The sequence below is a fragment of the Poecilia reticulata genome, linkage group LG10 (assembly GCF_000633615.1).
Source record: "Poecilia reticulata strain Guanapo linkage group LG10, Guppy_female_1.0+MT, whole genome shotgun sequence".
Lineage (NCBI taxonomy): Eukaryota > Metazoa > Chordata > Actinopteri > Cyprinodontiformes > Poeciliidae > Poecilia > Poecilia reticulata.
The window spans coordinates 4,933,362-4,945,674 of NC_024340.1; the positions used below are offsets into that span (position 1 = coordinate 4,933,362).

The following is a 12,313-nucleotide window of genomic DNA, read 5'->3' on the forward strand; positions in this document are numbered from 1 at the left end:
GTGTGTGTGTGTGTGTGTGTGTGTGTGTGTGTGTGTGTGTGTGTGTGTGTGTGACAGAGAGAGAGAGAGAAGAGAGAGAGCGCGTGTGTGTGTTTGTATGTGTGTGTGTTCCGGCTCTGACATCACGGCTGCCGTCACTGCAGCCACTTCTCAGTGACTCCCCTGWGACTGAAGACCTGACAACCTCCCACGCTCTCCCCTGGCTTTATCTGTCACCCCGCCCCTCACGGACCGTGATGCGCTGTTCCCATCTCATCCTCGCCTCTAAATGTCTCATCCATCCATCCATCTTTAGGTCCACTGTCTACATATTCTCCCTCCACCCCTCTCTCCTTTCAGTATCTGCTTGTTTTTTTTTGTATCTTACTCCCCCTTATTCAGTGTGTGGGTCTTCCCTGTCTACTGTCACGCTCTCTGCGCCCACAGTGCTGCCTGTCTGTGTCTCTATGGAAACCTCTAGTGGACAGGAGTGCCTTGGAGGTCTGTGAGACAATGATGCAGACCCCACTGGATCACTGGCTCTCTCGCTCTCTGGCTTTCTCTTGCAGAAAAGGAAAACATGTGAACATCGTTGCAAGCAAAAAAAAACAGACATTTGTGGCTGCTAGAGGCGCGTCTAAAGCCTTGAAATGAATCTGTCTTTATAACAGTGACAGTGAAGCTTCCAACACTGAAAAATACTGAAATATTCAACCCTTAACTTGAGTATATTTTAGTCAACGGAAGGGGGGAAAAAATCAGTCTTTTAGAAACCCACTGACCTCTTCTGAAGCAAATGTAACTGAATTATTTTTGCAATGCATGTGTTAGTTTTTCAGTTATTCAGACTTGTTAAAAATCCATGACTTCCAAAAGTCCAAGTCTGAGACAAAATAACCTGTTCAAGTAAGGCAAGTGTTTTCTTTATAGGAGTGAGGAAATGGCTTCATGGAAGCAGCCTAAACTTGCCAATTTCTACAAACAGAGCAATAAATAGAAGGTTAAAAGGACTGGAAATGTGGTAAACATGGTTGGAGCAAGGTCCACAAAAGGCATTATATGATCTCCTTGTCTCCATGATAAGGCACAATAAAAAGCAAGGTGTGGCAGGAACAAATGTCTCTTTTGGTTTACAGGCGCAAACTCAAGAGATGGGGAGTTTATAACTTTGGTCCGATAAGACTAAGATTGAGCTTTCCAGGTGGGTTTTGGAAGACGAGCACCTGTCAACCAGTTGTGGTGGAGGGTTCGTGGGCTTCATTCTCCTCAAAGTTTTCTGGTGTGAAAGGATGGCATCACAGGTTTTTTTTATTTTTATTTAATTGAGTTTTGAATGAAAATGTCGTAGACTCTATGTGCTATCGAGCTGAAACGAGGTAGCCACGACTCCTTTAGCAGAAAAGAAAATGACCCAAAACATCCGGTCAAATCAACACACCAGACCCAAATCGAACCTTGTTCCAGTTAGGGATAGTCGCCTCAGTCCAGTAGAAGACCTGTGGGGTGAGCAGGAATGAAAAGGGCGTATTGTTGTAGAGATTGTGTAAAGATAATTGTCTGAACTTTGTGAAACGTAACGGAAGAAGACAATATGCTTTTCAACTGATATGAGTGCCAAAGATTGTGCGACTGCTAAGTTTGTCAAAAATATTATTTCCTTTTCTAGATGTACTCATATGAATCGCTGCATTCTGCAGTGAGAAATTGTGTTTCTACGTCCCTGGACAGAGCTGAAAGATGGCCACTAACCCGAGGAAGGTTTCTGATTGGTGACAAAATGGAGAAAAATCGAAAACCGACAAGAAAGACAGGAAGTAGCATTATTGCCTCATTACACTGAGGGTCATCTCAATTACTGGGAGCAGACAGAGGCCACCTGATGCTGCCTCTGGAGGCGGACCCTCCCCATCTGAAGCAACGAGACATAAGCTTTCTATGCCTCTCCCTTCTGCATCACACCTCCCAAACCACATTCCCCTCACATTTACACTCTGTTGAGCCTGCCGTGTTGCGTAGCCCGTGCGTCATCTGGCTCCCAACACATCTGAAGGACAGGTAATTTGCGATAAGAGGCCTCAAACACACAGATTCTCGCAGCTTTGGGCTGCTCTCCCGGGCATCGGAGTGATTTGACGGTCACGCCTAAGTGGATCATTGCAGAGCGTAATCATGGGGAAGATGCGTAAGTTGTGCTGTGTGTCATTTCGGGGAATGGAGCTGCAGGAGGGGATTGAGTGTACATCATGGAAAAAGACAAAAAAAAAAAAACTAAACAAAAAGAAATATTAGACTTTTTTTATAGGAAGAAGTTAGCTTCTCTCACACCTTGAGGTTTACTGATTTTTTTTCCTTTATTTTATCAAAACGTACACGAATAAAATACAACAAAGGACTACATTAAAGAAGACATCAAAATGGGCAGCAGTAACAGGGGTCAAACAACTGAACATAGACCCATCCCAGCCCTGGTCCCACCCCCTTGAACACCCACAGTGCAGTAAGATAAAGACATGCCGACGATGTCTCACATTTAGGCACTTGTTTTCCAAACCAAACCATCTTTGGCCATAGTTGCTGTTGCGCAGGTTCAAATGGGCTGTCTGAACTCAATCGGTGTTGGTTATGGTGCAATCAGACAGCGATCATGCAAGTTTACGCAAAAAATTTCTTTCGCCTCGGCAGATCTTCCGTACCTGCCTTGTTTGAAGATGACCCAAAGATGGTTATAACATGGCAACCTCCACTGAGTAAACTTTAACAATATTTAAATCAACACAAGATGGTACGATAACTCACATGGTTACAGAAAGAACTCCACAAGGGAAAAGGAAACGAGCACTACATTGTAACACAGTTTACCTGAAAACAATACGTTGTATTTGCACAAGAAATACTGTAACCGATATGCTGTACAGTCTACACCAAAGGCATTGTTGTTGGCATTTCTCTTTTGGAACTAACCAGTATTTTTAATCTCGGAAAGTCTTGCAAAAATAGATCAGTTTCTAATAAATTAAACGTCTTTAATTGACTTTAAATGTGATCTATTAAGCTACTCATGCATCGTCTAACATTGAGTGTTTCATCCTCTCATGAAAACTCTGCGCACACTGGTAGCCCCGTCACGCTGTGGTTTGTTTTGTTTTTTTTCATAAAACATCCCTTCTGTAAAGGACTGACAAAGTTACATAAAACTGTCTGAGAAGCATAGTAGTCACACAGTATTTGGCAGTGAAAAAACAGTCCTAATGTATCCATGCACAATATCAACCACAGGCAAGGTCCACATTCTGAACAAACGCATTAAGAACAACACAGTAAGAACATGAAAGGAGTGAACAACAATTTAAGAACCTGGAAGTGTGTTTGTGTGTCTGTGTGTGTCCACATGGCAGTGTGCACGCACACACCGACATGTGTGTTTGGATGTGTGTTTGGATGTGTGTGAATGTCAACAGCACAGTTGGTTTCCCAGGGAGACCAAAGACCTATGACTCATGCAGTGCATACGGCATTTTCTGGAATTTGAACAATATCGGAAGAATTATTATTTTCCCACAAAGCCCGGATATAATTACATATAATCATGTTAGAACCTTATGGAGTTCTCAAGAAGTTTACTGTGAAACCCACTCAATTTCACCCACACAGGTCTATTATAGACCAAACAGTTCATCCCTGGATTAGTTTTCCATTCTCCAGCTCTTCCCTCGTGGTGAGCACAATCCCCCTCAATCTTTTGTGTGTGTTTTTTTATGCCACATTGTCTCAGACTAGTCCAGTCTGTGGGTGGAGGTGTAAAGGGTAAGGTTGGTACAGCAGAGTCGATCCCCCTTGTGGTATGTAGTAGCTGCAGTAGCTAGGCTCTGCCAGATACGGGGCTGTGTGCTCGGCAAGGTATGGGGCTGGCTGGTAGAAGCACGTCACATGGTCTGTGTTGGGTATGATGTTCTGTTCGCCCAGAACCTTCAGAGCAAGAACTGTGATCATGTTCAGAGTCTGACGCCGTTCGTGTCCCATCAGGCACACCGTGCTGTCGTCTATGACCCGACGGAGGGTCATCAGGTACTGGTACTTACTCCTCTCCTCGCCGATGAAGTGGTTCTTCAAGTAGGACAGAATTTTCCTCTGCTGCTCCTGCACGTCGGGGAAGTCGATGAAAAAGCGCGAGCACATGTATCTCTCCAGCGTCTTTATCTGAGTCTCGCTGGCTGGTCGGTAGTCTCTGACCAGCAGGTTACTGTATTTCAACAAACCGCCACCTCTGATCTCTTCAGGGTTTCTGGTGGCAATCAGCCGATAGCGCAGGTGGTCCATTGCCGCCTCAAAGTCCCCATACATGCTCTCTGCCAAGACCTCAACTGCAGGCACTGAATCCGATGCTTGAGAGGGACTGCACAGGTCAGTTATTTCTGGGGCTGCTTTCGGAACGTCTTTATTGTCAGGCACAGTGATCGATGCCTCAGTGGCTTTTGGAGGGGATGGTACCGCTAAATCCCCAGGCTGAGGGTGAGGCAGAACTGGTGAGGTGGAACTTGGAATTGTGATTGGAAAAGAGACAGGCTCGACAACCTGAGGCAAAGAGGAGATGTAATCATTTTCCTTTGTCTCCTCAAACTCTAAGGGCGAAACTCCTGACTGAGGAGAGGACAGGTCGCCATGCTCATTCTCATCTGCATTTATTATCAAAGACTCTGTATCCGAAGATCCCTGAGGTAAAAGGTCACCAGACTCCACTGGCGGGGTGAAACAGAGGATGGGAGGGCTGAGGCAGGGGGACGGCGGCGTCACGCAGAGTGGAGGAGGGCTAAGGCTGAGCATCGGAGGAGTGAGGTAAGGAGGTGAGCTGAGGCAAGAAGAGGTTGGGCTGAAACTTTGGGGTGGAGAGCTAAAGCTCGTTGGGCTCATGGTGCTTAACATTGGAGATGGGGGAGTCAAACATGGGGGAGGACTGGGACAAGGGGGCGAGGGTGTGTAGTGAGGAGGAGACAGACTGAGTACTGGGGGGATGATGGCATGGGAAGACGGTAAACTTAGAGTAGTTTCTTGTGAAGTGACATTTGGCTGATTCAAGCTTATTTCTCTGGTCTGTTCCCCTGTCCCAGCTGGAGACTCTTCAGCTGTTTTCTCAGGGTCATGGGTGTTGGTGCTGGGTGTGTCTGCTGAATCAAGAAGCTCTGATTCTTTGGGTTCAAAGACCCCTTCTTTCATGCAGGACTGATTTTGCTCATCCATCGCTGTGGGTGTGTTTAACATCTCTTTCAGGCTCGATTCAGACAAATCAGTCGTGTCCATCTTAGAGGAAGATACTTCTTGAGGTAACGGAGATGTGGGGTCTGGAGGCGATGGAAAAAGTATCTCAGGGTCTGCATCAGGAGCTGAGGTAAGATCAGGGTCTGAAGACGAGTAACTTGAAAGCTCAAGTTCAGGTCCAGAGTTTGGTTTGAGAGAGATACTTGTTGGGACAGTTGAAGGGTCTGAAGTGGGAATCACTGGCTTCACATCAAACTCTTTGTTGGATTCACCTGCAGGGCAAGGGTTTAAATCTGTGTAGGCTGCAACAACAAGCTCACTTTCAGACACTCGGCTGGAGTGAGCGCTAGGCGTGACCTTTCTGCACATCCGCCTCGGGGGTTTCGGGGATGAATGTTTAAGCACCACCATGTGAGACAGTCTGTCAGAGACCTTAGAAGAAGGAGAGGAGGAGGTCTTTTTGTCAGAAACAAGGCCAGGTGGTGTGGGTAAATTATCCTGAGTATCTGAAGGGTTGATGGGATCAGAAGGGCTAGCTGTTTTCTCTGAGTTACCTGTGGATTGTGCGCTGTGAATCTCTAGTGTATCGTCCGTGTCAGTGGGCCGTGTGCTGCTGAGTGGAAGAGTGGAAGAGGTGGAGCAGGGACAATCAATACTCTGTGTGTCTTCTAAATGTTTCTCCTCTGCTGCTGAAAACTCCTGCGTGATTTCACACGTTTTTCTATCACTTTCCCTTACTGCTTCAATCTGCTCCCTGCTCTCTGTTTCCACTCTGCCTTCATCTTCTAACCGCGCCTCTATCTTTGCACATGAAGATGTGCATGTGTCCGAGGCAGACACGTGTTGAGTGTTATCTGCCTCATTGCTTCTCTGATCCTCTATGAAATGCTCAGATAAGTCTGTTTTATCAGATTGCTCGGTGCTGTCGGGCTCCTCTGCAAGGTTTAGACACTCTGCCTGAGTTATTTTAGAAGCATTAGGCGTATCAGAACGTCCCATCTGCCCTGCGATTTCTCTCTTTTCATCAGGCGGCTTTGTGTAGTCAGCCAGTTCTTTCTGGCCACAGGCTTCCTTGAGATTTGAACCTGTTGGTTGTTGGCCATCGCAGGACTTCGTTTCCTCTAGCTTGTCTGCTGTCGTTGATGGCTGAGACTGATCTACAAGCTCAGAGTTGCATTTAGTTTCTGTTTGAGCCTGTGGCTCGGATTCATCAGAAGCTTGTTTCTTTTCAAACCCGGCATTCAGAGGTGCCTTTTCTTCATCATTCAGGTTGCCTTTGTGCTCAGACATGTCCATCTCTGCAGATGCTTTCCCTTTGTCTCCTTTGGAACTTTTCGTTTCTTCTGAATGCTCAGCTTGTTGTGAGAATTCGGTCTGAGACTCTTTTTCATGCACTTCCTCCCTCGGMTCTGTCCCACTTGGCTTGCCCCCTCGCTCATCGGATGAGTGGACGGTGGGCTTCTCTGCATCTGGAGCGGAGGTCTGACTGGGCTCGGTTGAAAAGGAGTTACTCTCACTTTCTGCTGACTGGTCCTTCAGCTTAACAGCATTTAACTTGTGCATAACGTCCTGCTGCATGTAGGACTCTAGGAGTCGGTCCAGAATGATCTGGAAGGAGTCAACGCTGAACTCAAACTGGCGCCGAAGGGCACTCACAAATTTGAGCTCGAGATTTTTGCCACTGTTGTTCGACAGCGAGATAAGACTCCAGCGGTCGTGTTCGTTGAAAACTTTGACCATTTTCTGAACATAGGCTTCCTTCATTGTGGCGCTGCTGATCCGCTCCCTGTTGACCCCGACGGGCAGGCAGTCCAGCAAGCAGCCCAGCACGGACTCTTTGATGACCTGGGGGAAGAAGAGGTCAACAACATGACAGTTTCAACTACTGACAGTGACCAGAGTGTAGTTTTGCTTCCCTTGTTTAACTAAAGCAGTGTTCGCTCGACCAGACATATTTTCTAAAATGGAGACAGCTGTGTTTGCACCCTTTATTCCAAAAGCTGAAATTATAGCCTTCTTTGCACTTGTTGAGCCCTAACTTTAGATTTCAAATGTAACATAAAAAATGTAATGACTAAAAGCATATGATTAATATTTTTTCGAAAAAGAGGAGCTACAATTATTTGAGTGTTTGGCCTAGTGCATCTTCAGTTGTTCTCTGAATACTTTTTGTATTTTGTTTTTGATTTTGTTCATGGTGATTGTTATCGCCCCCTACTGCTGTGGCATTGGTATTGCAGTGTTTTTGATTGAAATCTCACAGACTATGGAGAACAAAAACATCTTGAGCGATGTAGCTAAGGCCTAAATGTGACACTTCTTGGTTTGCTTATATAAGTGCAGCTAAATGATGGAAAGATTCTGAATTTAAAAGAAAGCATATCAACTTCACTCCATATATCAACCTTAAGTGCTTTGCTAAGAATAAAGAGGTGCAGCCAAGCACAAGGCAGGTCTTACAAAATCAAAGTAAATGTTCCTCAGCTGTTATACGAGGCTAGCATTAACTGTCATAGTATAGGACATCTAATGCTGGAATAAAAATAGAAGACCTGATGCTAGTGCCTGCTTTTTCTCAACTTGTGTAACAAAAAAACACACACACAAGAATTCACACCTGGAACTCCTCCTGGCTTGGCAGTTCCACTCCGAAGATGATGTCCAGGTCTTTGTAGCTTGTCCCATTGTCCCGAACCAGAACATGGCTGGCCGTGGAGCCGTTCAGACGGACATCTCTGACCGTGATTCCCTGCTTCTGCAGTCTGGCCCGCACCGCTATGATAATATCACGGGGTCGCAGCTCCAGCGTGGGGAAGTTCCCGCGGCCGTGGATGGGCACCACTTCTGAAAGCACCTGATGCAGCACCTCCACCTGCTCTGAGTTCAGGCTGTGAAACCGCTGGCTGGGTTTCTTCTCAGACATGCTTCTTGCCCTGCGGGGGGAGAGCGCCAGGGTGGTAATGAGACTTTATTACAACTCCTCATCAAGAGGTGCTACATGTTGAACTCGCATTTTGTCACACAAGCACACACTTAGCACTCTGTAGCGCTTGGATGCATGCTCCCTGCCAGTCTGCTGTCTGCAAGTCACAGCTTGGCTGACAGCTTTCCTACAATGCTAATGTAACTGCTGTGCTGCTAAACTGACACATGGAGCAAAGCACAGAAATGTGCTTTGGATAAATATCCATCCATTGCCCAACAACAACAAATTAAGGGGTGGTTTTTGAAGCCAGAAACACATTATTGTGTTGACCACCTACAACTTATGCCATTTTTTTATCAGTAATTTAAAATTTTTTTATTTTTGTTGTTACCTGATTAGAATCTATCACACAGAAAATTATAGGCACAGTTTGTTTTAATGGATGTGTTCTAAATTTAAATCTTTTTTTTGTTTTGTTTTCCACCAGGGGACCAAGGGTTAATCGGAATGAGTCATCACCAGCAGACTGCATTAATCACACCAACGTCACTAATTAAAGACACACATCTGTTTTTGTGTGTGCAGCACATGATGCGCACACGCTACTTGCACAGCCCTCCTACGAGGGAGGGCAAACTTTACTAAAACACCTCTCTGAAAGTTACAAAACTCACCAGAACAATTTCACAGCAGCTTATTCATTTTTAGTTTAGCCCTTTATGCGCTTCGTTTCTGCATGAAGTTGTCCCAGAGCTCCTACATTCCCCATTTAATCTGCACACAGCTTTTCCTTTGCATCCAACCAAAGTCTGCCCAGGCGGTATATAGTGTAACATGATTAAGCGTGCAATTGCCTGAGCCTGTCGAAGTGTTTCTGCGGAGCGAGCGCTCATGTCTGAATGAGCAACTGTGGTTCATGCTAGCCCATTATGATCTTTTGTTTGCTTTAATCAATAGCTGTCACTCTGGGCTACAGCTGAGTGCTGCTGATTGCTATGATTTGTCAATACCAGTAGGCTAAAGACCAGGATACTAATGAGCAGTAATGGGATGCTTTCTGGTATCAGCTTGACTGACACCAGAAGGCTACAGTTTGGTACAACCACAAACAATCTATTATGGGGAGTGTTTGGATGTAATTTAATCCAGGCTGCATGCATCAACAAACACCGGAGTGGCACTGCAGTTTGGAGACTAAAGCAGCAAAGGGCAGCCCTACAAAAAAACAACAACAACAACATTAAAGAAGTTATATGATCTTCTAAAGGCAAGATGAGACAATTGCATCCAACTTCAGCAAGATCAATTGGCGAAACAGTCACACATCCTGAATCAATAAACAGGGCTCCCATGTGCTGMCTCTGACCACATGCACAACAAAGCAATGTCTTGAGAAGACAAGACAAGGCGGTGCAGGACTATATTCCTGCTGGCCTCTGTATCCCTGTGTCTCTACCCCTCTGCATCCTCTCTCCCCAATCCTCCCATATTCGCACTCTTCAGCAAACTTGCAGGCTGAGTGACTCATCCAGGCGTATCGGCTCAGCACGCACATAATCTATGGCCACTGGAAACACAACAAAAAGCTCAGGCTCCCTGCACCGAGCTGCATGCGAAACAGATGTAAACACATCATCTACAAAAGACGTATTCCGCTTGCTTTTGAGCACCCCACCTAAAGAAGCCCACAGGTCAACAAATCTAGATATAGCTATGGTGTGTCTTGGCATAAGCCTTTAAAAAAAAAAAAAAAAAACTTTATGGTTTTGACAGCATAAAGTTTGAGATTTGAACACAAAAACACGTGAGACTATCAATGTCCAAGAATAAACAGAGCTTGCAGTATCTGATTACCTACCCAGCTGCTGGGTATTAAAGTTTGGGCTGTTTAGCATTTAGAGAGTTTAACAAGATGAAACGGAGCGTTTTGASAAGAGTCATGTTGGGTTTTGCTTATCATTTCATCATCCACTTATTTACACTTGAGATGCGCCGGGGAGGCAATTAAGCGCAAACGGCGCAGGGTCAGGGTTAGCAGATTAAAAACTTCACCGATAGCCTTGTGGTGGTAAGGGGGGTGCTTACCTGTTGCTGTGTTGTTGGAGGGAGCGACAAGCTCCTGGCTCGCGGGTGGAGTAAGACCTTCAGCGTCCACCGAGCTACAGGTTCGGAGAAGTTCGTGTGTGTGTGTGTGTGTGTGTGTGTGTGTGTGTGTGTGTTTGTTTTCTAAAGTCTCACTCCACTGCGGTCGGACTTGGTGCTGACTCGGCTCTGTCCCTTATAAGGCACGCGACGCTCGAATCTACGCGCGAGTTCATTCGGGCGCTGTCCCGGAGGCGCGTGGTGCTGAAATGAGGAGTGAAACGACTCCTCGCGCTCTTGTTTTCTCTCCCTCGGCCGCCTGGAGCGTAACGCAGTTTCCATGGCGACCTGCCGTCACTCAGTTATGACTGGGGGTGGGGGTAAGCGTGTATGTGTGGTGGAGGTGCGTGCTCGCAACGATAATGATGGGAAAAGAGGGCGTTACCGTATAAGAGCTACTTTGTGTGTGTAAGTATGAATGTGTATGACTAATTTGTGTGTGAACCCTGCGTTTATTAAATAAAAACCAGTTAGTTAAGAGGAGAATATACTCTAATATGAGCAGGTGTGCTGCTTAAATTGAGTTTAGGAGTCAATAGGCTATCAGTGGCGCCACCATGGAAGAGCCGCGGGACATAATGGCCACCCTTGTAAATCCCCATGACAGCCACAAATAAGACAATCATTATGGTGTGTTTTCCTTACTCTCGAAAGTTTAGTTTTCTTTGTCCTCAGTCTGAAATACAGAAAAAAAAAATGTCATGAGTTTTACTCTTCAGTTAGAGCAGACCCAACTTATAGATATGGCCGCCGATAGATATGGCCGCCGCTCACGGCCCACCATATCTATCATCTGTAACAATTTATTAAACAAGCATGACGCATATCTGTATGTGAACATGTTCCTGCAGTGATTTAAGAAGAATCTACTAAGTGCTTTTAAAGCATAATTTCACAGTTTAACGTTATAAACGTTTAGACATTATTATAAGTGTATAATTCTTAATACATATTTTGCATTTATATTCAACTGCCCGGTTTTTGTAAAAACAAAACAAAACAAAACAAAAAAAAAACCCAAAACGAACCTGCTTTCGGCCATCACTCTTCTGCATTTCCTGTATGGCTAACAACTCTCACGTCACATCCGGAACACAGGGACGTGCGTGATTGGCTGAAATGAAGGAATACGTTCATTTCGTCATTTCGTAATTTTGCTGTTTTAGTGCAATTTACTGAGATCCTCTTATCCATGAGTCACTTCAGGTGGATGATTCATACTCCTTTTGACAACTTAAGATATTGTTTTTTTATATTCTAGGTTATTGTGGGAAAATCTGATTATTTGATTCCAATAAATATATTGGAATCAATATATAAATATATATATTGTAAATATATATATTTACAATAAATATATTATTGTAAATATATATATTATTGTGAAAATATATTCCAGCACTTAGAGGCATTTTGGTTTGATTTGGGGTTCAGATTTGATAAGAGTCAACTAGCCAAACATGGATCAGAGATACAGTAAACGGAAACAGGGTATCACAAAATCTTCAGAGATTTATATGTAAATAAATGCATGAGAACCGAGACATTTTCTGACCATATATCATAATAATTCTTAACAACAATTTGCAATAGAAAGCAATCTCATACATCCTGATATGGGTATGTGGTTTTGAAATTGTTTGTTTACATTTACAAAGTAGTACAGAAAGAAATGTGTTGGGACAAAATAGGGGCTTGAATTGAAAAACGTGTGAATTCACACAGAGCGACRTTAATTACCAGTGAGTGACTGTGCTGCCCTTATTTTTCTTCCAGTTGCTGGATTTACAATCGTACTCCTGGTTGAGATGTACATTTTTWAAACAACTTCTCATTTAAGCTGTGAGAGACTCCATTGCTTCTCATTAAGGACAGAGCTGGGGCTTTGGGGAACTTCAGGATACCTGAAGGTGAGCGCAATGTTGTCAATTCAACCGATGATGTATAATCCATCCATCTATCCATTTTCTGACACCTTTGTCCCTCAGTGGGGTCGGGAGGGGTACTGGTGCC

At 44.7% G+C, this 12,313-nt stretch overlaps 1 protein-coding gene across 1 annotated transcript; it reads right to left on the reverse strand.

The window, feature by feature from the left end:
- Nucleotides 1-2,305: 2,305 nt before the first annotated feature.
- Nucleotides 2,306-10,550, reverse strand: tent5d (terminal nucleotidyltransferase 5D). The gene is made up of 3 exons (XM_008419656.2): nucleotides 10,244-10,550; nucleotides 7,850-8,165; nucleotides 2,306-7,077 (listed from the first exon to the last, which is right to left on the reverse strand). The coding sequence occupies exons 2-3, from the start codon at nucleotides 8,153-8,155 to the stop codon at nucleotides 3,748-3,750; spliced, it is 3,636 nt and encodes a 1,211-aa protein (XP_008417878.1). The 5' UTR covers nucleotides 8,156-8,165; nucleotides 10,244-10,550; the 3' UTR covers nucleotides 2,306-3,747.
- Between the last annotated feature and the right edge of the window lie 1,763 nt (nucleotides 10,551-12,313).